The sequence below is a fragment of the Myotis yumanensis genome, unplaced genomic scaffold (assembly GCF_028538775.1).
Source record: "Myotis yumanensis isolate MYYU_CA2020_CCGP unplaced genomic scaffold, mMyoYum1.0.hap1 SCAF_2, whole genome shotgun sequence".
NCBI lineage: Eukaryota > Metazoa > Chordata > Mammalia > Chiroptera > Vespertilionidae > Myotis > Myotis yumanensis.
The window spans coordinates 65,483,199-65,505,662 of NW_027223753.1; the positions used below are offsets into that span (position 1 = coordinate 65,483,199).

The 22,464-nt window shown below is 39.1% G+C and overlaps 1 protein-coding gene across 2 annotated transcripts in view; it reads left to right on the forward strand.

The window, feature by feature from the left end:
• Positions 1 to 8,162, forward strand: part of LMO4 (LIM domain only 4) — a 39,936-nt gene extending 31,774 nt beyond the window's left edge. Inside the window, exon 5 of one of the 2 annotated variants that reach the window (XM_070405518.1) lies at positions 7,920 to 8,161. In XM_070405518.1, coding sequence (XP_070261619.1) covers positions 7,920 to 7,961 — 42 coding nt within the window. In that variant the 3' untranslated portion in view covers positions 7,962 to 8,161. Of the gene's footprint in view, positions 1 to 7,919 lie in introns of both variants that reach the window. The other variant, XM_070405519.1, reaches the window with a different exon arrangement.
• The last annotated feature ends 14,302 nt before the right edge of the window (positions 8,163 to 22,464 follow it).

A 22,464-nucleotide genomic window follows, 5' to 3' on the forward strand; every position in this document is an offset into this window, starting at 1 on the left:
CAAGGGAATGGATTATACTATAAAGATATTGAAGGTTTCTTCTAGTTTTAAATATTTTGTGGCTCTCACCTTTGCGCTTCTATTAAGAATAATAATGTCTCTGGAGAGATATCATTGCAGGGGCATCACTGGACCCTTCTTTCTTACTAGTATTGTCAACATCTTTTCTACAAGAAACTCATTCCACAAAGCAATAATGGGAACATACTTGCAAAGTCACACACCTGCTCTTTTAGCCCTCCAACTTTCCTCCTTTTCTCTTCTCATTCATTGATTCATTTATTCATTCAACAAATATTTGCTGAGTGCCTACTAGTGGCAAGCACTATTCTAGGCACTGGAAAGCAACTGGACCAAACACATCTTATGGAACTTATGCTTGAGTTAGGGAGGCACAATGAACAACTTGGTAAATAAAGGAACAACATAGTTTTAGACAACAGTACTTTCTACAAGGCAATACAACTAGTTGATGATGTTGCTTTGGTTAGTGACCAGGGAAGGATTCTTGGACTGGGTTTGAGTTGAAAACTGAGCAAACAATAGCAAGACACAGAGGCATTTCTCAGCCCTGTTTTGGGACACGTGTCTCTCACTCAGGAGTTGAGAGCCATGTGTTGGAGCCACGACTATTAATTTGTTGTAATATTAATGAACGGATAAGAGTGGAGCCCTCTGGTGTTTATTGCTTATGCTCTTTGGAAGGTCTCTATCTCCTTCGATGCACGGCCAGCAAAAGTAGAAACTGTTTCATAAGGCCAGTCATTTTTTTTAGCCTTTGTATAAGTTATAACCCAATGGTCCAGGGGAGGGTTATATAAACAGACCTCATTTTAAACTCCAGCTCTGTCACCACCCAGTAACCGTATGATATCTTGGAAAGTATTAATTCGTCTTTCTGAGCCTCAGTTTTCTCAACTATAAAATGGGGATGCTATGGTGCCCATCTTGGAAGGCAGTATTTCATGGTTAAGAGCACAGACTCTCAAGCCAGACTATCTGAATTCCTACCTTAACTTTGCTGCGTAGTATGTGGCCTTAGGGAAGCCTTTAGCTGGCTGGGTCTCAGTTTCCTGATCTGTAGAATGGAGAATGTGGTGGTGCCTTCCCCAGCGAGTTGTTCTGAGGACTGGAAAGCAATTATAATCCTCTTGTGTGGAGGGGCTTTCCCAAGAAGTAGGCCCCAGGGAAGTGCTGCACACATTGCAAGTATTATTTCAGTATTTTTTAAACAAATAAAAAAGACTTAAAATAGATATGTATTAATTTTAGAAAGAGAGGAAAGGTGAGGGAGAGAGAGAGAGAAACATCGATTGCTGCTTCCTGCACAGTCCCTACAATCGAGCCTGAAACCCAGGCATGTGCCCTAACTGGGAATCAGACTGGTGACCTCTTAGTGCATGACTCGATGCTCAACCATCTGAGCCACACCAGCCAGGGCTAAAAAGGACCTTTGTGAAGATTAAGTAAGAAAATGCGTACGAAGCCAAGTGGAGTCAGTATGGAGATACAAAGCCTCATCCGTTCACTCCTGCCCCCACCTCCGGCCTGTCTGAGGACTGGGCATATGGTCAGTGCGAGGTCTATATGGGTGGGGACAGCTCACTCAACTTTAAAAACTATGGGGCACTTTCTGGCCCTCAAGGTTTATATTCTTCCTTTGCAAGTAGAAGCTGGTATTGATTTCAGAGCTTTGTGAGGGGAGAAGTGATGTTCCTTATTTACTAACATTTACTTGGACTGGTATCTGGGACACCCCAAATATGCTATGAGTCATTCAGAGGATAACGAGATCTATCGCACTGTACAGATTACTCACTAATTTGACATTTGGGGATTTTTTACAAAATGTTAGGGAACATTTGACAAGATGCAAATTGCTGCATCCATAAGTACATTTGACTCTGAGGATGGGAGGCACGCTCCCCTGATGTGGTTACATTTGTTTCTAGCACCAGCTGTTGCATCCTGACAAGGTGGCTTGTTTTATTTCCTCCCCTAAAGAAGAAAGTATTTGAATTTTGCTCTGAAAACATAACTAAAACTCATCAAGCACCTACTATGTTTCATTTAGTCTTTACTGTGATCCTGTAGGTACTTATCATTAGCATCTTTATTATTTAGTGAGAACACTGGAGTTCAGAGATGTTAAGCAACTTGCTTAAGGTCACACAGCTCTGAAGTTTCTATGCTAGAATTTGGACCAGGGGCTGCCTATCCCCAAAGTCTGGGTTCTGCTATAGCAGAATGCCTCTCACACCACCAGAGCATCATCTGATTCTGACTCGCTTCTCCCACAATGAGGAGGTGTGAAGGAGAGGAACATTTCTTGGCCAGTCCTTTGTTTTAAACCACTGGGCAGCATCTTGTTTGACACTGTTTCATAAGTGAGGTCTGAATGAGCTGGTAATCTTATCATGACATTGTTTTCAAAGTCAAACAAGGAAGACTGTGTTAAGGGAACGAGAAGGGCCCTCCCAGGCCCCATCCCCAGGAGCAGTTATCGTGGTCACATTATTTTTGGCATTGTACCATACCGCTGAGGTTTTCCACTCCCTGTCGGGCGGATTTTCTCCCTTTCCTATCAGCTTCAGGAAAACAAAGGGGCATGTGTATAGGATCTGGATGTGAGGAATATAGGATGTCCAAGAAGTAGGGGTAGGGACCTTAGGGAAAGGTTGGATTCTGGGCCATAGCTCTTGCGGGAACCCAGTTGAAGGGAGGAGCTGTTCCAAGAAGAGGGCCCCCAGTGAGGTACTTACACACTCAAAAGAGCAAATAAATGCCTCCTGGTTCCAAGGGCCACCCCAAAGCCACACTCTTCAGTTACCATTTTAAATGAAAGACAAATATCTGAGAGATGCAAGTTAAAACTATGATGAGATATCACCTCACACCTGTCAGAATGGCTGCTATCAACAAATCAACAAACAACAAGTGCTGGTGAGGACGTGGGGAAAAGGGAACCCTCATGCACTGTTGGTGGGAAGGCAGACTGATGTAGCCACTATGGAAAAGAGTATGGAGTTACCTCAAAAATTAAAAATGGAACTGCCATTTGACCCAGAGATCCCACTTCTGAGAATATATCCTACGAAACCTCGAATCATCAATCATAAAGAATATATGCACCCCTATGTTCATAGCAGCGTATTTACAATAGCCAAGACCTAGAAACAGCCCAAGTACCCATCAGTAGATGAATGGATAAAAAAACTGTGGTACATTTACACGTTGGAATACTATGCAGCTGTAAAAAAGAAGGTACTCTTACCTTTTGTAACAGTAAGGATGAACCTGGAGATTATAACAGTAAGTGAAATAAGCCAGTCAGAGAAAGACAAATGCCAAATGATCTCACTTTATGTGGAATCTAATAAACAAAATAAACTGATGAACAAAATAGAACCAGAGGCACAGATACATAGAACGGACTGACAGATGTCAGAGGGGAGAGAGGTAGGAGGGACTGGATGAAAGAAGGTAAAGTTATTAGCCAAAGAACATATATGCATGCACCGTTGGTGGAATACAGCAGTGTGGTGATGGCCAGAGGGACGGATGGCCAGAGGGAGGGAGAGGCATGGGCCTGGTGGAGGTGGGCAAATGGAGGGAAAATGGGGGACATCTGTAATAGTGTCAACAATAAAAATAAAATACAAAACAACAACAGTCAAAACTAAACTTTAAATATTATACTAACATAAATAGATAGGTAAATAAATAAGTAAAAGTTTTAGTCTAAAACAATAAAAGAGACAAAAAATACAGGGTTTCCTTCCAAAAATGTATACATACTTTAACAGCTGATAGCTCAATTTTGAAAATGAAATGTATTTTAATAAACACTGCCTTTATAATTATTCAAAGTGTGTGTATATATTTTTTTCGGACACTCTATATATTAAATAGGAGGTAAGAAAGCCCTAAGATTTTTCATACATTTCCTTATACCTTTCCTATCTCTGTTGGTAAGTTGGGCCTGCCCAAAGGAATAGTACGTTTTTTAAAACAGAGATTGTGTGCTCTGTCCGCTTCTTCCTGACTGCTTGGTAGCATTGTGTGTATGTAAGGGCTTAATAAATGCTTCTTGAAATGAAAATGATCCTTGGAACAAAATCCATCCTGTGAATTTTAATACTTTAGTATTTAACACTGTAAGAATTGATAGTGACTAAGTTCTTTCTTTCTCTAGCCTTGAACATTTAAAACAGGTTTACAACACTTGATTTTTAACAAACAGAAATAATATACAGGGATACAACTCAAATATCTGAATCAGAAGGCTAGAACAGGGGTTCCCTACCTTTTCAACCAGGGAAGTTCTTTTTTAATGTTATGAAACCTTCATGAATCCTTCCATATGATAATGGTTGTATTTTTAAGGTCTATTAAATTGGGAGAAAACTACAATAACAAAATATTTTGTAGTAATTTTTATTTTATTAACTCCAACATCTAAAAACTGGAAAGAAAAGAGTAGTATGGCTTGTGTCCTATTTTATAACCTGCTTATCAGCTGGGAGGTAGGGAGTGGGGTGGACACAGCTTGAGCTTGGAAATTGGTGGGCTAAGTGTTTGGCGGTATTTAGCTTCTTTTGGTTTCTTCCTCCACTTCCTTTTCTATACAGTTGAAAGCCATAGCCATGTTAGCAGTTGCAACCCAATTAAGAGTGCTGATTCATGCCCTAACCGGTTTGGCTCAGTGGATAGTGCATCGGCCTGGGGACTGAAAGGTCCCAGGTTTGATTCCGGTCAAGAGCATGTACCTTGGTTGCGGGCACATCCCTGGTGGGGAGTGTGCAGGAGGCAGCTGATCAATGTTTCTCTCTCATCTATGTTCCTAACTCTCTACCCCCTCCCTTCCTCTCTGGAAAAAAAATCAATAAAATATATTTAAAAAAAAAAAGAGTGCTGATTCCAAATGCAAACTGATGAAGGGCTGGGTTTATTCTTCTGGGACTTCCTGCTCCAGAAGTGGTCCAAGTAAAACCGGCCCCACTTGAAGTCTTTACCACTGTTAGAATGGTCGCCTAAATGTCATCTTCAGAGGCAGGGAGACAGCATGGGCTAGTGAGTCAAACACCGCCTTGCTCATCCAGAGGCCTTGGTACTAAGTCTGGCTCTGTTTCCAGTTGGCTAACCAAGCCAATTCAGCTCTCCGGAGTACCCTGAACTCATCTGTAAAGTGGGAGATGGAACTAGATGACCTCGGAAGGCCCATTTGTAGCCTACAGATCCCCATCAATGGTCCTGAAGCACCCGAGCCATCTAGCCGGGGGCCAGGTGCCACCCAGCGTGTCCTTATGCCAAGCCCACTACCTGCACAGACCAGCTCACGGAAGGTTGCACTCAGAACTTTGCTCTGGGTCTCTCTGGAAAAGGACATTTTTGGTGTCCTATTATTAACCTTTTTCCACGCTCTGTTTTCCAAGTTTAGGTTGGCTCAGCAGAGATGAACATGGATTGTTTGGATTTTTGCCCAAGCTGTTCTCCGAGCCTGATAGCACATTCATTACTCCCTACCCATGGTTTCTGCTAAATGACCTCGTTAGTGCTCTAATTACATGTTGCTCTTCAGAAAGCCGGGGGTGGGGGTGGATGAGTTAACGAAGGCTGAGGACTGAGATGGAGTACATTGTAAACATGCTGAATGACGCCTACCTTCCCCTGGCCTGATTACCCATGGGGAGTTGGAAGGGAAGCTTTATGCTTCTTTGTCTCCCCTTCTTCTATCATTACACATTAAAAGATAATAATAACACATACAAAATGTGTTGGTGATAGTTGGCAATACATGAATTTGAAAGCTGGATAGTAATATCTTTATAATTTGATGTCCATAGAATCAGAGAATTAAAAAAAAAACCCTAAGGGAATAAAAATGAAAACAGATATTGAGTGCCTATCATGTGCGCATACAGGTTTTTGTTCATCTTACCAACAATCCTATGGGCTACTTATTATGCTTGATTTATTAATGACGAAGCAGGGTCAGAGAAGTTCAAGCATTTTCCAAAGATGCAAGTCAAGTATGTGGCAGAGTTGGGAATTGAAAGCCCAGGTATGTCTGATTCTAAATCCCAATATCCCTTGCTACCTCTCTATTAATTAACTCACTCATTTACTCATTATTCAACAAATATACTCCACCTCTATCCTATGACAAAGTATAATCACAAAATTTCAGAGTTTCTATATTACTATTTTAAACTCAAGTCTACAAATTCCTCAGGTGACTTTAATTCAGTGGTGTCTTCTTCGATCATAATTTCCTCTGTCCTCTCAGGCTTCTTACACTTCTGCCTTGAGGGACAGATCACAGATCTGAGATTCAGGATCCTGGTTGGTATATTTAAAGATTATTCTGAGAAAACTTCTGTTTTTCAGGTAAGGAAACTGAGGTTCAAAGATTTGTTGAAGTGGTCAACTTTTTACTACTCCACATTCCAGTGGTGCCAAGAGTGCATTTGTATTTATTCGGAGTGTTGAGAAAGGAAGATGGTGAGCCATGACAAATAACAAAGATTTTCACCTCCAGCAGCCTGTGCCCATGAGGAGAGGTGCCATGCCCACTGCACACAGAGGCTGATTAGCAAGTGACTTTAACTTTAGCTTGTTAACTACAAAACCACACGGGTTTAATTTGAATGAAAGAGAACCCATCTTCCAACCTGGGTCTCTGAAGTTGTAGGGTTTGCTTTTGGGTAGTGTTTAGGTGAACTTGTAGAGTCAAATACTTTCACTTATCCCAGTGGAATTCTCTCTGCCACGTTTTTAAAAAAAGTGGCAAGTACGATATGTTGAGTGATGAGGAATGTCCACACTTATGAAAAAAATAAATGATGTGATAGTAATATTAACAGGATTCAACTTTCACCAAGTGATGAACTTTCTTAAAACAGGGGGGTCTAAACCATGTGATTACTAATTAGCGTTTCAACAAAGAACTTGGAATTTTGCAAACCAAGCATTTAAGAATGTGAGCATTGTTTGTTTGACAGACTGTCGAGACACTTGTGCAGGCTTAATGTATTAGTTTATTCTATAGCAATCAAGTTGTTATTATAACTACAAGAAGACGGAAAAATAAGACTTCCACAGTCAAATCAGCCATAGGAAAGAGGCGAAAAACAAAACACAACTTTGAGCTATTTCCTGAATCTATAGTATATTTGCCGAACTGGGGGTGTGAAACAGCAGGAAACCATTACTGCATGTGATCCTAGTTTTAATGATTCCACTAGAACATAATAAACCTATAATATGTATGCCTTGAAATAAATTATAGATCCCATAGTAAGAGGCAACCCCTTACTCCACATTTATCAATTTTGGAGAACTGCTCCTTTCTTCTGCAAATAAGTCATTAAGCTTCATGTTTCACCACAGAACAACTTTGGGAAGAATTATTCAAACCTTCTGAAGCAATTCATTTGTATTCCTCTTCTATTTTTAATAACCAAAAACATACACAGGAGATGCACATATACCTCTAGAATTTTTGAATGACTGGACAAAGCACTGTTAAAAATTCAACAGCACTAATTACTAGCTGAGCAGTATAAAAACCTCTGAATAAATGTCAGCCTAGGAGATAAGCTCTTATCTTAATCTAATGACTCCACAGACTTAATTTGTCAGGCCAGCCTCAATGATGAAAAACAGGCTTCTAGTCTCCAGTGTGAGCAGGGACATCGTTCCACATCTTTGAAGTTGGATAGTAATACCATCAGTGTCATCCTATAAAAATCTTGCCACCAAGCCAATTTAATTCTTATTGTTCTGTTACACTAATTAAAGTTGTTCCACCCCCGTTGGACAAATATCTAAAAGTGAAGTCAATGTATTTGTAGATTTGCTACATTTTGAACTAATCACCCTCAACTTCCCATGTTTTGTGCATTTTTTTCATACAGCCGGAACAACAGGGACCATCTATCTTTCTATGGGGAAGCTGAGATGTCCAGAAGAACCCATCAATTCAGAGGAACCCATTCATTGAGAAGCCATGTAGCAAAGTAGTTGAGAGTGGATCTTCTGAGGCAGAAACACCTGGTGGAATTTTTGCTCTGTCACTTATAAGCTGTATGACTTTGGGTAGATTTCTTAAACTTTCTTAGCCTCAGCTTAATCATCTGTAAAATGGAGGGTAATCATGGATATTATGAAGGTTAAATAAAATAATGCTTGCTAAGTACTTAGAGTGCCAGACCTTTATATTTAATTCAGTTCAGCTTTCATTCATTCACTGACTTCATTCATTCATTCATTCATTCATTCATTCAATAAACAAATACATAACAAGTCTATGGCATATGCTAGGTGATATATAGGGCATATGAAGAACCAAAGGGCAGAATCTGTTGCCTTTGAAGGACTTTGTATGAACTTGTATCTTGAGCCTGACACAATCAGCTGATCTCACTACACCTGGGCAGGAAATTCTACAGAATTACCAAGACTTTCCACTTAAACTTCGTTGTGAACCTTGTTGCTGGTTTTCCAGCAACATGGGGATGTAAATTTCCATCACAGAGGTCTGTTGTGCAGATGACATGAGATAATGTATTGCGGACAGCCAAATGTTGGTGGCCTTTCAGTTCCCTTCCTCTCTTGACCCAGAATCACACGCATGGTACAAGCACATCTAGGGAGGCCTCTTTTGTCTTGTTTCATCCCATTCTCATCAGTCAATGTATATTCTTTCCAGCATCCTGTCCTTCCTCTGCCCAATTCCCTCTTCACTACTTGGATGGCACCTTATTGATTTTCTATTCTATTTAATGCCACTTGGAGATATTTGTTGAAATTTGTTATTTTGTTGATTTCCTTCATGGAATGCGAGGACACAATTTCTTTAAAACCTCTTGAAATTCATGCAGGTACTTAACAAGTGTGTGCTGAGAGTCTGTTACCTACTAGGAATTCCACTGGGTATTGGTGTCCCCAATATCTGAAAGCTACAGTCCCTACTCTTTAGAAATGATACTGTGGTACGGTGAATGCAGTGACAGGCTCCTCAGGTGCAGTGAGAGCATGATGGAGTGGGGGAGACATTCAACTCAGATGGGAACTCACTTGTTGATGGTTTTACAGAGGAGATGACTCTTGGGCCCAGCTCTGCAAACTACATAGGAGTCGCTTGGTAAAGACAGAGGGAAAGGAAATTCCAGGTTGATGAATCAACATGAGCAAGTGGAAGAAACTAGTTCAGTAGAAGAGTGAAGGGCCTGGGGGAAAGTGGTGGGAGATGAGATGGAAATGAAGGATCCCCAAGATCTTCCATGCTGAGAGTTAAAATTTCATCCTGGGAGTGACAAGAGCCATTGATAAAGTTTAAGGAAGCTGTTAGTTCTCATTAGCATGTATCGTGGGCTCAGGAATTGGGTTTGTGTCTGTGTTCTCCTGCTTCTCACCACTTTCATGGTCTCTTCATGATCTTCCTTCCACCTCTGAGGCCAAGATTCACTGAGCGCCCTGGCACCTGCCCTCAGCATCCCTCTTCTGGTCTCCGGTCATCACTTGTGACTCACAGCTCTCTGACTTCCTCTGCTCTAACGACTTTCTATTCCATCTACACAACTTTTTCTCCTGTTACAGCAGGGACTGGGACTGCTCTGCCCTTGAAGCCTTCAGCAGTGATGTTCTCATTCCTAAGTCACTTTCTCTTACTCTCCTACCTTCTCCTTCCCTTCCAAACCTCACTGATACATCCATTGCTCCATCCTTCCTACCCTCTAGTCTTCAGTCCTTTTAACCTCCTTTATTTCCTACCCTGCCTAGTTAGAGTCCCATGGGAATTTCTATTACTAACTCTGTTAATCCCCCTCACTCCTAATATTCAACTTCAACCATTTCCTTCGCTGCTTGAAGAAAATGGAATAACCTTGGCTTATTCCACTTATCACTTACAGTATCTGGTTTTCAGTTGAGCTCTTAGTTTTGGCCCTTTCCTCAACTCTCATAGACTTCCTTTCTCATTCCTTCCTGACACACAGTTTGGGGTGACACCTGTTGGAGACAGGTTTGGTGGACATGCCTCCTATGCCCTGGGAACTTCCTTTTCAGCAACTACTCCAGCTCCCACTCCAACCCTGCCACAGGTGTTTGGAAAAGGGTGGACATTTGATACTGAACCCCAGTGAGTTGATCTATTGACCATTGGCCAATCAGATTTTCTTTCTACAGTCTGTTCCTATATTATTTAAACAGACTGCACTTTATTGTCACTCCTTTCAATGTATTTCTATTACTTTTGACCAAAAAGCTTTGACAAGGTTATTGTAGCCCTCAGGTCTCAACCTACTCCTGCTCCCCTCACTCTCTTTATTGAATTTTAGTAAGAAAATAGAGAAGCTTTAATCAGAAATCCTTCAGTTCTCCTCCAACTGTTTTCATCTGTATTTCTTACTAGTTATATCCTGTCTTACAGAGATTCCTCCTACTTGGGTTCTTTTTAAAAACACAACTTCAGTTTATTTACATTTATTAAGACTTATTTCTGCTACTTTATTTTATGTTTTCTATTTACCATGCTTTATATCTTTGTTTTCTATTTTTCTTCTTATGTGGGTTGATTGAGTTTCTCTTCTATTGGTTTGGAACTTACACTTACTGTTGCTATTCTTTTAATGAATTTTCTTAGACTGTTAACATTTGTATTCAAATTTACATTTTTTTCCACCAAAATTGAAAGTTAATCAGTGGTTACATCATTCTCGTCATAGAAGCTTTAACTTTCATCTTACTAAGGTTCCATCAATCCCATAGTAAAATTATCTAGTACTGGAGTTATACTTTATTTATAAATAAGAATTATTTAGATTTACATACATGTTTTACAAGTACCCCTTGCCCCCCATTTTTTTTTCTTCAAGATTAATTTTTTACCCTTACTGAATACATCTTTTAGTAGTTTTTTTGTTTTTTAAGAGCTTGGGGTCATTAATTTTTTTGAATTCCACCTGTTGAATGGTAGTTTGTATAGAATTTTGTGTAGAATTTCAGACTTGGGATTTTCCCTTGACACTTTAGAAATCATTCCATAAACTTTTATAGTCATCGTTGTTATTGAGGTCTGCTGTCAATATGATGATCATTCCTTTATAGGTCCTCTCTATTTTTATTTATTTATTTTATTTTTTAAAATATATTTCTATTGATTTCAGAGAGGAACGGAGAGGGAGAGATAGAAACATCAATGATGAGAGAATCATTGATTAGCTGCCCCCCATCAGGGATGGAGTCTGCAATCCCAGCGTGTGCCCCGACTGGAATCGAACCATGACCTCCTGGTTCATAGGTCGATGCTCAACCATTGACCCACTTAGACTATTTTTTTTAAAAAAAATCCTTATTGTTGAAAGTATTACACATGGACTATTTTTTTATTTTTTAAAATTTTTATTGTTGAAAGTATTACATATGTGTCCCCCCCCCCCCACCCCGAAATTGACCTCTTCTAGCCGGCCCCTGTTTCCTCCTCCCACCCCCCACCCTGCCATCCCTGGGCCTTTACCAACCTATTGTCTGTTTCCATGGGTTATGCATATATGCATCCAAGTTCTTTGGTTTATCTCTTCCCATCCACCCACCCCCGACTTCCCTCTGAGATTCCACAGTCTGTTTCATGCTCCTATGTCCCTGGATCTATTTTGTTCATCAGTTTATTTTGTTCATTAGATTCCACATATGAATGAGATCATGTGATACGTATCTTTCTCTGACTGGCTTAGTTCACTGAGCATAATACTGTCCGGGTCCATCCATGCTGTTGCATATGATTAGATTTCTTTCTTTTTTACAGCTGCGTGGTCATCTCTATTTTTAAATCTCTGATTCTTTTATGTTTCCTCTAATTTTGATATTGTGTACTTTCACTATGATGCATATAGGTGTGGATTTTTAAAATTTTGCCCTTTTGGCACTTGATGGGCTCTCTAAGTATCAGAACTGATGACTATTCATTTTTGGAAAATTCCGGGTTAATATCTCTCTGTACTCCAACCCATCCCCATTCTTCCTAGTCTATTGTTATGAAACTACTATTTTGAGATACATATTGGAGCTTTTTAATCATTTCTTTATGCTTTTCAAATTTCCTTTTTTTCCTCCCAGCTTTTTATTCGTTTTGATAGCTTCTTGGGTGGTTATTTCAGTTCTCTGTACCAGTTCACCTGCATCTAACTTTTTAACCTATCAAATTTTGTATTTCATAAATATTTTTAATTTTCAAGAAATTTTAAATTTCCAGATCTTCTGTCAGGGACGTTATTGTTTCTTTAATTTATTTGGGAAATTAAAACACTACTCTTTTTTTTACTACTCATTTTAATGTTCTTTTTCTACAGCTCAAATATCTCTATTTTCTTGCGATTAACTTCTGTTTTCTGGTTTATTGGCTCTCTCTCCTTGAAATAGATTTTTTAAAAATACATTTAAAAATTCTGTTTGTGAACTCATCCTTTCATTTTCTTGGGACCCGAAGTCCTCCTTGTGGGGATGGTTTCATGGCTGCTTAGGCCCCAGTCCTAGAGCCTATTTCTGACCAAGGTTACAATTGTGATTGGTTGGTTCTATTACCCTGCAAAAATAGGTCCTTCCCCTCAATGCAGTGTGGAATAGGGTCCTAGTTCTATTATAAGAACTCAGTGTTTACCCTGTTTATGGGCTGATGACTTCTTCTTGGCTCCAACCTTGGGCTGATGGATGGAGTTATTTTGGCGACCATTAATGACTGTAAGCACTATCCTGATTTCTAGCTTTGGATGGGTGATTTGCACCCATGTTATGCACTGGATATTCAGCTTTAGTTTTCACTTAACACCCTGGTTTCCCATCTGTTTCTCTTGTTTTCAACATCTCTTTTTAGGGAGACCTGTCTGGTGTTTTAGGTTTTTGCTTTGTTTGTTTGTTTATGGAGTATATTTCTTGAATTTTTAAAAATGCTTTTATTTTTTTAACTCAATAGTGTATGAAAGAGTTTAATATGCCCTTTTTAAATAATACATACTTTGTTCCTTGCAATTCATATTCACCATACTTATAAATTACATTTTACTTTCTTATTTACAATGCTTAACACATTTATATTTATATCTTTTCTACAATATAGCTGTTTTAGTATTAATTTAATTTTTACTTTTATAAAAGCAAATAAATGTATATTGTTTTAAAAGTTACGTAGTACTAAAACACTTATAATGAACTAGAATAATTTTTCTTCTCATTCTGAATTTTATGCCCAAGAAATAATTACTCTCAAATCTTCTAGCTCTTCCCCCTGATATTTAACTTCATCTACAGTAATAAAAGAGAAACATGCAAATTAACTATCACTTCATCACTCTGCCACTCCGCTACACCCACCAGCCAAACAGAGCGACTATGCAAATTAACCCAACAAAGATGGTGGTTAATTTGCATACACAGGCGCAGAGCGAAGACAGAAGATGACTAAAGATGGTGGTGGCCACGGAGCTGGAGCAAGCATGGAGGCTTGGGTTGCTCCCAGTGACAGAGGAAGCCAAGCTTCCCACTGGCCCTGTACTCTGCTCCAAAAGGGGCTGGGAGCCTAGGTCGCTGGGGCTCCACTGAAGAAGTGGCTGGGGGCCTGGGTCACCCCTGGCCTCCAACCAGCCCTGGCCTCTGCTCGAGGAGCTGGAAAAAAAAAAAAAAAAAGGAGGGGCTGGGACCAGCCAGAGCAGAGAAGCCAAGCCTCGCTGCTGCAGCTGGACCAAAGGCCTGGGTCCTGGGTGCCGGAGGAAAACCGGTGCCGGCAGCCAGGGGAAGGAAGGCCTATTGCACGAATTTTCGTGCAACGGGCCACTAGTATTTCTAATAATAGCTGACACTGCTTACCATGTAACAGTTACTGTTCTAAGTGCTATTAATGTATTTAATCTAAATAATATGCTTATATCTTGACTGATAAATTTTAGGAATATTTGATTGTATTTTTGCTATAGTAAATAAAAACTTAACTCTACACTTCTTTTTTCCCTTCCACATATTTGTTTAAATAAAAAAATTTTAGTTTATTATGCACATGCAAATGTTGTTCAATGATGAGCCAAATAGTGCATTACAACCCCGTTTCTTTCCTTTTTCTGCCCTTTATTTCTCTTGGAAATGACAATTGCTTTGTTTTTTCCTTATGTACCTTTCTATATATGGTTGGTCAATTTTCCAAATGTTCCAATATCTCTACTGTAAATAAAAAAAATTTGTCCAAGTAAAGTAGCTCTAATTTTTCTAGAGAACTTCTCCCAGAAATTTGCCTCTCCTGATCCAGTATGGACTTTTTCTTTCTGGAAGATTGCATAAATGTCATTATATGATGCTTTTGCCTCTCTTCTGGTCTGTTTTTTGGATTTCATGTTTTGTTTTGTTTTTAAATTTATTGTTTTGTTGACACATACTTTCCAATAAGTTTCTAAAAACACTTTAATGTTTTAGTTGTTGTAAATTTTAAGTGTTTTTATTCTACTTCCACATTACTGAAAAGTTAGAAATAGAATTCTAGATTGAAAATTATTGTCACTTAAAGTTTTATAGACATTGCTCTACTCTTCCAATGTCTGTTACTACTATTGATTAGTCTGGGTTGGTTTCTTTATAAGGAGCCTGCTTTTCCCTATCTGGGAAAATTTTGTGACCTGCTCCTTAATCCTACATTCCACTAGATCCCAAGTATTCTGAACTGTCATAAGAACAAAAGTATGGTGTAAATATTTTTTGGGGGATGATTGTTTGGTAATGTTGGTGTTAGTAGTGTTGTCAGTTCAAACTACAAGTTGGTTGTTTAATCCTTTGCTATTATCATGGTTTTAAATTTTTTGGACTTACTTTATGGTCTAACATATGTACTATCTTGGTGAATGTATAATTGCACTTGAAGTTATTGGATGATGAATTGTATAAATATTTATACATATCAATTAACTAATCTTCATGGTGTTATCAAATCTTCTTTGTATGCACAAGCATACCTTGCTTTATTACACTTTGCTTTATTGTTCTTCACAAATATTGCATTTTTTACAAATTGAAGCTGTGTGGCAGCCCTTAGCAAGTCTACTGCTGCCAAGCAGCATTTTCTCACTTGTTTCTGTGTCACACTTTGGTAATTCTTGCAATATTTCAAACTTGTTCATTCTTATTGTATTTGTTATGGTGTTCTGCGACCAGTGACCTGTAGAATTTTTTAGCAATATAGTATTTTCAAATTAAGGTATGCATATATTTTTAGACATACAGTGTAATGCCATTGCACACTTAATAGACTACAGTAGAGTATAAACATAACTTTTAAAAAATGTTTTTATTAATTTTAGAGAGGAAAGGAGTGGGAGGAGAAAGAGAGAAACACCAATTGGCTGACTGGGAATGGAATCTGCAACGAGGGTATGCACTCAGACTGAGACTTGAACCAGCGACCTTTTGGTGCAGGGATGATACTCAACCAACTGAGCCACACTGGCCAGGGCAAACATAATTTTTATATGTTCTAAGAAACCAAAAAATTCACATGACTTGCTTTACTGTGATATTTACTTTACTGTGCCTGCACTATCTGAACCTGAACCATCTCCAAAAATGCCTGGAGTGATCTTTTTCTAATTGTTCTATGAATTGTTAAGAGAGTGGTATTTGAATTTGCTATTATGATTGTGGTTTGTATAATTATCCCTTTAATTCTGTCAATTTTTTCTTCATATTTTGAAACTCTGTTATTATACACATACAAATTTATGATTGTTATGTCTTTCTGATCAATTTACTCTTTAATCATTATAAAATGTCCATGTTTATCTTTGATATACTCTGTGCATTGAAGTTTATTTTATCTGTTATTAATATAGTCCCTCCAACCTTTCTATGCTTACTGCTTATATTATACATTTTTACCTATTTGTTTTCAATCTAGGTGTGTCATGACATTTAAAGTATGTCTCATATAGATGTTATAGGGTCTTGCATTTTTTAAAATTAATTAATTAATTAATTAATTGTTAATCCTCACCCCAGGATATCGTTTTCCCCTCTGTTTTTTTTGAGTGGAAGAGAGGGGTAGAAACAGAGAGAGAAATACGTCGATTGGTTGCCTTCAACACCTGCCCTTGACTGGAGCAGGCATAGAGAGGCTGGTTCTATGATTTGGAAAAGCTTCACATTGGATTCAGCTGCTGCTCCCAGGAGGATCTACCACTGATGAACTGAAGAACTAACTGTTGGTGGGGTGATGCACCTGGGAACCCAAAACAGACAGGAAACCCACAGGAAGCAGCAGGTAGCAGATAGGAAGGAACAAGCCCCGATTTCCTCCTCCAGCTTCTGTCTTCCTCTAACATTTCCTATTAACAGGCCTTTATAGGAAGTTAACTGGCAAAGCAAACATGATGTTTGCAAAGTCCCAGCCCAGCATCACGAAATGGAAAATACAAAAGTGAGTTTGGAGCTGAGAGAAAACAACTTAATAACTGGTCCCTTTTCCTATGGTGTTGTACATCTTCACATATCTTTCATTTACAGATTTCTTCTTGGACTTGCTTGTTCTGCTCAACTTCCATTCTCCTCCATATTCCTTGCCTCTTATTAACCTTTTGTAATTAGCAAATATCACAGAGCCTGTCATAGGGGAGATAGGAGCTACTCAAAATATTTGCTGGATTAATGATAATACAAGAGAATCAATGATAAATGATAAGTGACAAATGATTAAGTGACAAATGAAGTGCAGACTTCAGTTGCCATATAGGCTCAGTGGAGAAGGGAGAGACTACCATGCACTTGGGTGGCCCCTAAAACTTCACAGATGAGATGAGCCTTGAGCTAACCTATGATAAATGGGAAGGGTCTAAATACATGGAGAGAAAGATGCATTCAAGGTGGAGGGCATGGTGTGAACAAAGACTTGGAGGTAGAAATGAGCTACATGCCTATGGAAGACAGGCATGGCTGTAGCTGAGGCTTCCATCAGGAGTGAGAGGCGGGCTTTGGATAGTGGCCCTTTAATGATTGGTTATACTGTGGAATCTTAAAGGAGCATGGAATATTGTCGATAAAGAAGAGGCATAGAAGGTGTTTCAGGCATGAGAGAGTCGTGGTGAAGGCTACTGAATCAGAGTGCTGTGCAGGGCGGTAGGGGTAATATTTGTTGCTCAGGTCTTAAGCATGTATGTGTAGCAGAATGGTGCTTCTGTTAATAGGAATCAGGAAATCAGAAAGAAAAACAAGTTTTACAATTTTTTAATGGTTTTGGGATTTTGATTATACTGAGTCCAATTTGAGAAACCACTTGCAGAATCAAGGAAGTGCAGAAAGAGCTAGAAAATGAACCAGGGGAAGTCAAATTGTTTTCTTGGGGAAAAAAAAATTCAGGCCAGCATGTGTTCATCATTGTCTCTGCAAGGATGGGTAACAGCAAGAGGTAAGCAGTGTGCATTTGGTTTAGTTTAGAGTCAGCACTTGAAATTAGGGATAGACCAGTTACCTATCACTTGACACTACCCCTGACCCATTTCCTTGAATCTTGTTGAGCCATCAAACTATTTTTTCTTTTTGTGGAACACCTTCCCTACCCTCCGAGAAAGAACCTTTGCCTATATTTTAAATTGTGGCAAAGCCTTCTATCTGTTTACTAGGTTTAAAATGATACAAATGATAAGATTTATTTTTTCTCCTTAGTCTTGGTGCTCTTTCTTCTTAAAGGAGAACAAATTTAGCAGAAAAAATATTTCTGACACCTTCCAAATGGAACGATAACATATTGTTGAGAAAACTAAACCCACTTGGTAATCAGACAGGTGGACATGTTCAAAATGCTCTAGTTTCCAACCCCTTTAGAGCATTCGCTACACACATACACAAGGGGGGTTCTGTTTCTTTCTTTCCCTGTTAAAGCATTTCTGCTGTTTTTAGGAGAAGCCACGCCCTCTTGCCTGGGGCCTGGGAAAGCCAGCCTCACTTCTCTCACATGTAACTTTAGCAAACCACTCGGGCTGCCAGGCACATTGGAGATCCTGTGGGGGCAACTCCTCAGAGACCAAGGGCAAGATAATCAGTCCAAGGAGACAGTTAATTTTAGTACAAAAGAGGTTAGATGTGATTTATTTCCAACACCAATGAACCAAAAGAGCTAACAATCATCGGAACAAAACACAGAACCATCAAATACTCCAGGCAAAAATGGCCTGTGTCAGCTGACATCGGTGTCCTCGTCATCGTTAGCAAGGGAGACAGGCTTCAGTGGCTCAGGAGCTGATGTGGAGGACATGTTTAAGTTGTCTTTATAGGAAAAGGGTTTGAATCATCAGAGAGTTGGAGAAATGGATTTGGAGACAGGAAAGGGAATAGGAAAAGAAAAGAAGGCAAGAGAGGACAGGAGGGTTTTTATAATAATATCGTAGCTCATTCGTCATTCCCGTTCATCATCATTATCTTCAGAAAGCATAATGCTAGGACAGGATCCATGCAACTTGTGCTGCCTCTTAATCATCCTGTCTCAGCTGCTGCAGGAGAACCCTCTCCATGGCTCTACCTGCTGTGGAGCAGAGTGCAGCACACCCACCACCAAGCCCAGAAATGCTCCCTCAGAGCGTCTCGCCTCCAGGATGGACCCCTAGGCAGGTGAATTGTTCTCAGCTTGAGCAAGGTGTTCCCTTGCATTTGAGCCAAGGACTTGTCATAGGGCATTGCTCATAGTCCCATTGTTGATATTCATTTCTGCAAAATAGCTTAAACAGCCTCTTTTCCTGTTTCTGAGACTCACACAGCATCTGAATCTAAGGACTTGGAGGAAAGCCTCTAAAACCCTTGTCAATGCAGGATGAGGGCTCAGACTGGAATGCACAAAGTCCTAGACCCTTATTTTAATGAGGGGAAAGCCCTGGATCCTTCCTGTCCTTCTCTCTAGGTCATTATTTACCAGAATACTTTGGGTCCTGAGTCCTATTCCCTCTATTTAATCACCCTGTCTTTTCTGCAGTCACTACGTCATCATGCACATAACTTCTGTTATTGCCTTCACATATGGCACATTAAACATCCCTCAGTCTCCACTGAGTAGGACAATGGCTTAATTACCTGTAAATCTCCTGTCCCTAGATCAGCTCTTGGTATATAATATTGAGTAAGTAAGTGAATGAAAGAATGAAAGCCATTTATATTGAGTGAATAGCAATTACATTGAAAACGAAGCTGTCCATATCTATTCCTGGCAAATAAGAAAGGAAACATTGTGAGACTCTTGTATGTGAGAAGAAAATTAAAAAACATCTTTCATCATATGCAGAGAAGAAGACTTGGGGAAATTGCTTAGACTGCTTGAACGGGACCCAGGTCTGGAGTGGCATTTAGATCTGAGCCCTCATGTGTCTGTCTAGGGCAGTGATTTTCAACCTTTTTGATCCCATTGCACGCATAAACTAATTACTAAAATTCTACGGCATACCAAAAATATATGTTTTTTGCCAATCTGATGAAAAAAAAATAGGTACATTTTGATTCACTCACACTGGATGGCTATTATTGTGTTGGTTGTTGCCATTTTTAAAATTTGACAAGGTAAGGCAAAAGAGGCTAGGGCTCCTGACTAAATAGTCAGGTGTGGCATGCTTTAAAGTTCGCTCAGCACACCAGCTGAAATCACTGGTCTAGTGCATGTTCCAAAGCAACGATTTAGAGCTCACGTTCTCTCTACTTGCAGTCACTCCTTCCCTCTTCTTAGGTTTTCTATATTGCTCCTACTGACAGAGATCATAAGATACCTTAATTGTTCTCAGTTCAAACATCTTGGCCTGTTGTCAGACCAAGTATTCAATTGTAGGGTTCAGAAAATGCATTTCCAGTGGGCTTAGATTGGGCGGGCCAGATACTCAAGGGGGAAATGATTTAAAAAATATCAGGGTGTGTTTGGCAAACAGGAGAGCAGTCAACTACATTTGACAGTGGTTGAGGAGAAACTGGATTTTCTCCCACAGGCGTCATTGTAGCCCCTTCTCTTGAGCAAATGGTTACCAGCAAATGGTCACTCAAAGCTTTGCTAAGAGTGCTCATCCTTTACTGTATTTTATTAAAGCCTCAGGCATGTGCCCCTGCACCCTCTCTGCCCTGCTCATTGTTTTGGCTACAGAGCTGGGGAGCAAAGCTGGCATCACATGGGGAGTTTCCATGTGTGAAGGTCCACATCCTTCATTCACATCCTTCAAGGGTTTCCCTGAACATTTTCTGATTGTGTTTCTGAGTACATGGTGTCAACAGCTCTCAGAATTGTTAAGTTTTCTATTTATCCTCAGGCCAGGAAAAGGCACAGATCACTGCAGTGTAAAATTACCAGTGGTTTTGACAGTGACCTAGAAGAACTCTAGAATGAATGAAGAAATTTAGCCTTGAGAGCTGAGGTCCAGCCCCAGGCTCATCTTAACCAAGAAGTTCTGCTCAATTATACAGGCCACAAGAAGTTCTGCTAGTCCTGAAAATATTGAACTCATCCAACTTAGGTTGGGTGGTGTTGACTCATCTTGATGAATGGCCAGTTTCAGACACCAAGTACTGTATTTACTTGTTTATTTCCTTCTCTAATATATTCCTACACAAACTTAATTTTGAAAAGTAATTCTATGAGTTTTGAAAATTGCTTTTTATTTCTTTTGTAGGAACTCTCCAAATCAGCACAAACTCTTCTGAAGTCTTGAAAAGATTAGTTGGAATAATTAAAAATGGCCAGATTTGCTGAAAATAGAAGGAAGGAACATTTCTTTGGAATTGCTCTTGCACAGCCTTTAGAGAGACAGTGTTGTAATGGGTAAGAGTTCAGGCCTGAGAGCTGGACCATCTGGCTTGCACCACAGCTCTGCCACTTCCTAGCTATGAATCTGTGAGTACGTTACCCTCTATGTGTCTCAGTTTTATCGTGGGGATGGCATAAAAATGTCTACTTCCCACACCTGTTGTGAGTTAATAGGTATGAAGCACTTAAAACTGTGCTTGGCACATAGAAAGTATTCATTAAATGTTAGCTACTATTTTTAATTAGATCATAACTTAGAACTGTTGCAGATGTATTGTGAATGTAGAATACAAAGTTAACACTGGGAAGTAGAGAAATACATACTGAAAAAGGGAATTGTGCAAATAAACATGGTACAGTTTAAGATAGTTGTATTTAAATTAGGAGACAATTCTTATGTGTCTCCTTAATCTATCAAGCATCCCTTAGTCAGATCCCTTCTTAAATGACCTTGAGCTTTCTACATCAAGTTCTTAGTGATCACAAATCTTGGTGAGTAGTCATGTCTTAAGTGTAGTCTATTACTTTGCTTCCATGTTAACTTCTTCAGATATAACCTAGGCCCTGGTCATTTGTTCACTAATTGCAGGAGGTACACATTAAGGTTTCCAGAGCTTCACTGACTTTCCTTAGGAGATGGGAAGTCCAGTATCTCCAACCTTCTTCTCACAAAATTCTTTCTTTATTTCCACTCTCAGGTGCTTATACATCTTCAGCATGAATAATAGATTTCCAGGATTACAAAATCTCCTTTTGGAACTTTGAAATACAGCATCCATTGTATTTTGGTGCATCAGTTAAAACTTCCACTTTAACATTTTGTTACATTTACAAACCCATCCTTTCTACCTCGTCACAGCATACTGCATACAGAACGTTTTTCACTCCCCAAGCCTCAATGTTAAAGCAACAAAATTAGGGGTAAATGAGAAAGGATACTAACATTTACCGAGTTTAAGTAATTTTCCCAAAGACTAACATAATTAGAAAATGGCAGAGCCAGAATTCCCTTCCAGATCTGTATGTCCTAAACCCAGTTTCATTTGCTATAAGATGAGGTATTTATTCAAAACCTATCCAAGAAAAATGCTTTTTTTTTGTATTCCTTCTTCCTTAAACTCTCTTGAGTATATTAGCCATTCTCTTAAAATGCAGTTAAATTTTTTTGTGTGTTTTGGGTAAACTCTCCAAAATGTCAAAAATTTAGGCATTTCCTTTTCTACCTCTTCTACCTCATGAAATGAGGATGAGTAACTTCCACTTTATAGCCTTTGAGGGCTTTAATAAAAAAAAACTATAAAATTAGTGACTTCACACACATTTATTAACTTGAGGATGTGTTTATGAAGTTGGTTATATATATTTGAACTTCATTCTTTAAATTCAATTTGTCAGGTAAAATAAAATTATGTTAGTATGCATTTATAATTTATTTCTTCCCTGATATAAATCTGAATTTCAGAAACCAAGACATGGCTTTTGCTTCTTAACTCCTATCAGGGAAGACACAAAGAAATAGATCTTTCTATTAAAATGCCTTAAAACCAGTTTTTGTTCATACTTAGACACATCCCTATGAAACTTCAGAGCACCAAGAAAAAAAGAGAAACCCCTAAGAGATTCAATGCAGGAAAAGACGGGTTACCTTTTGGAGAATGAGAATTAGAATG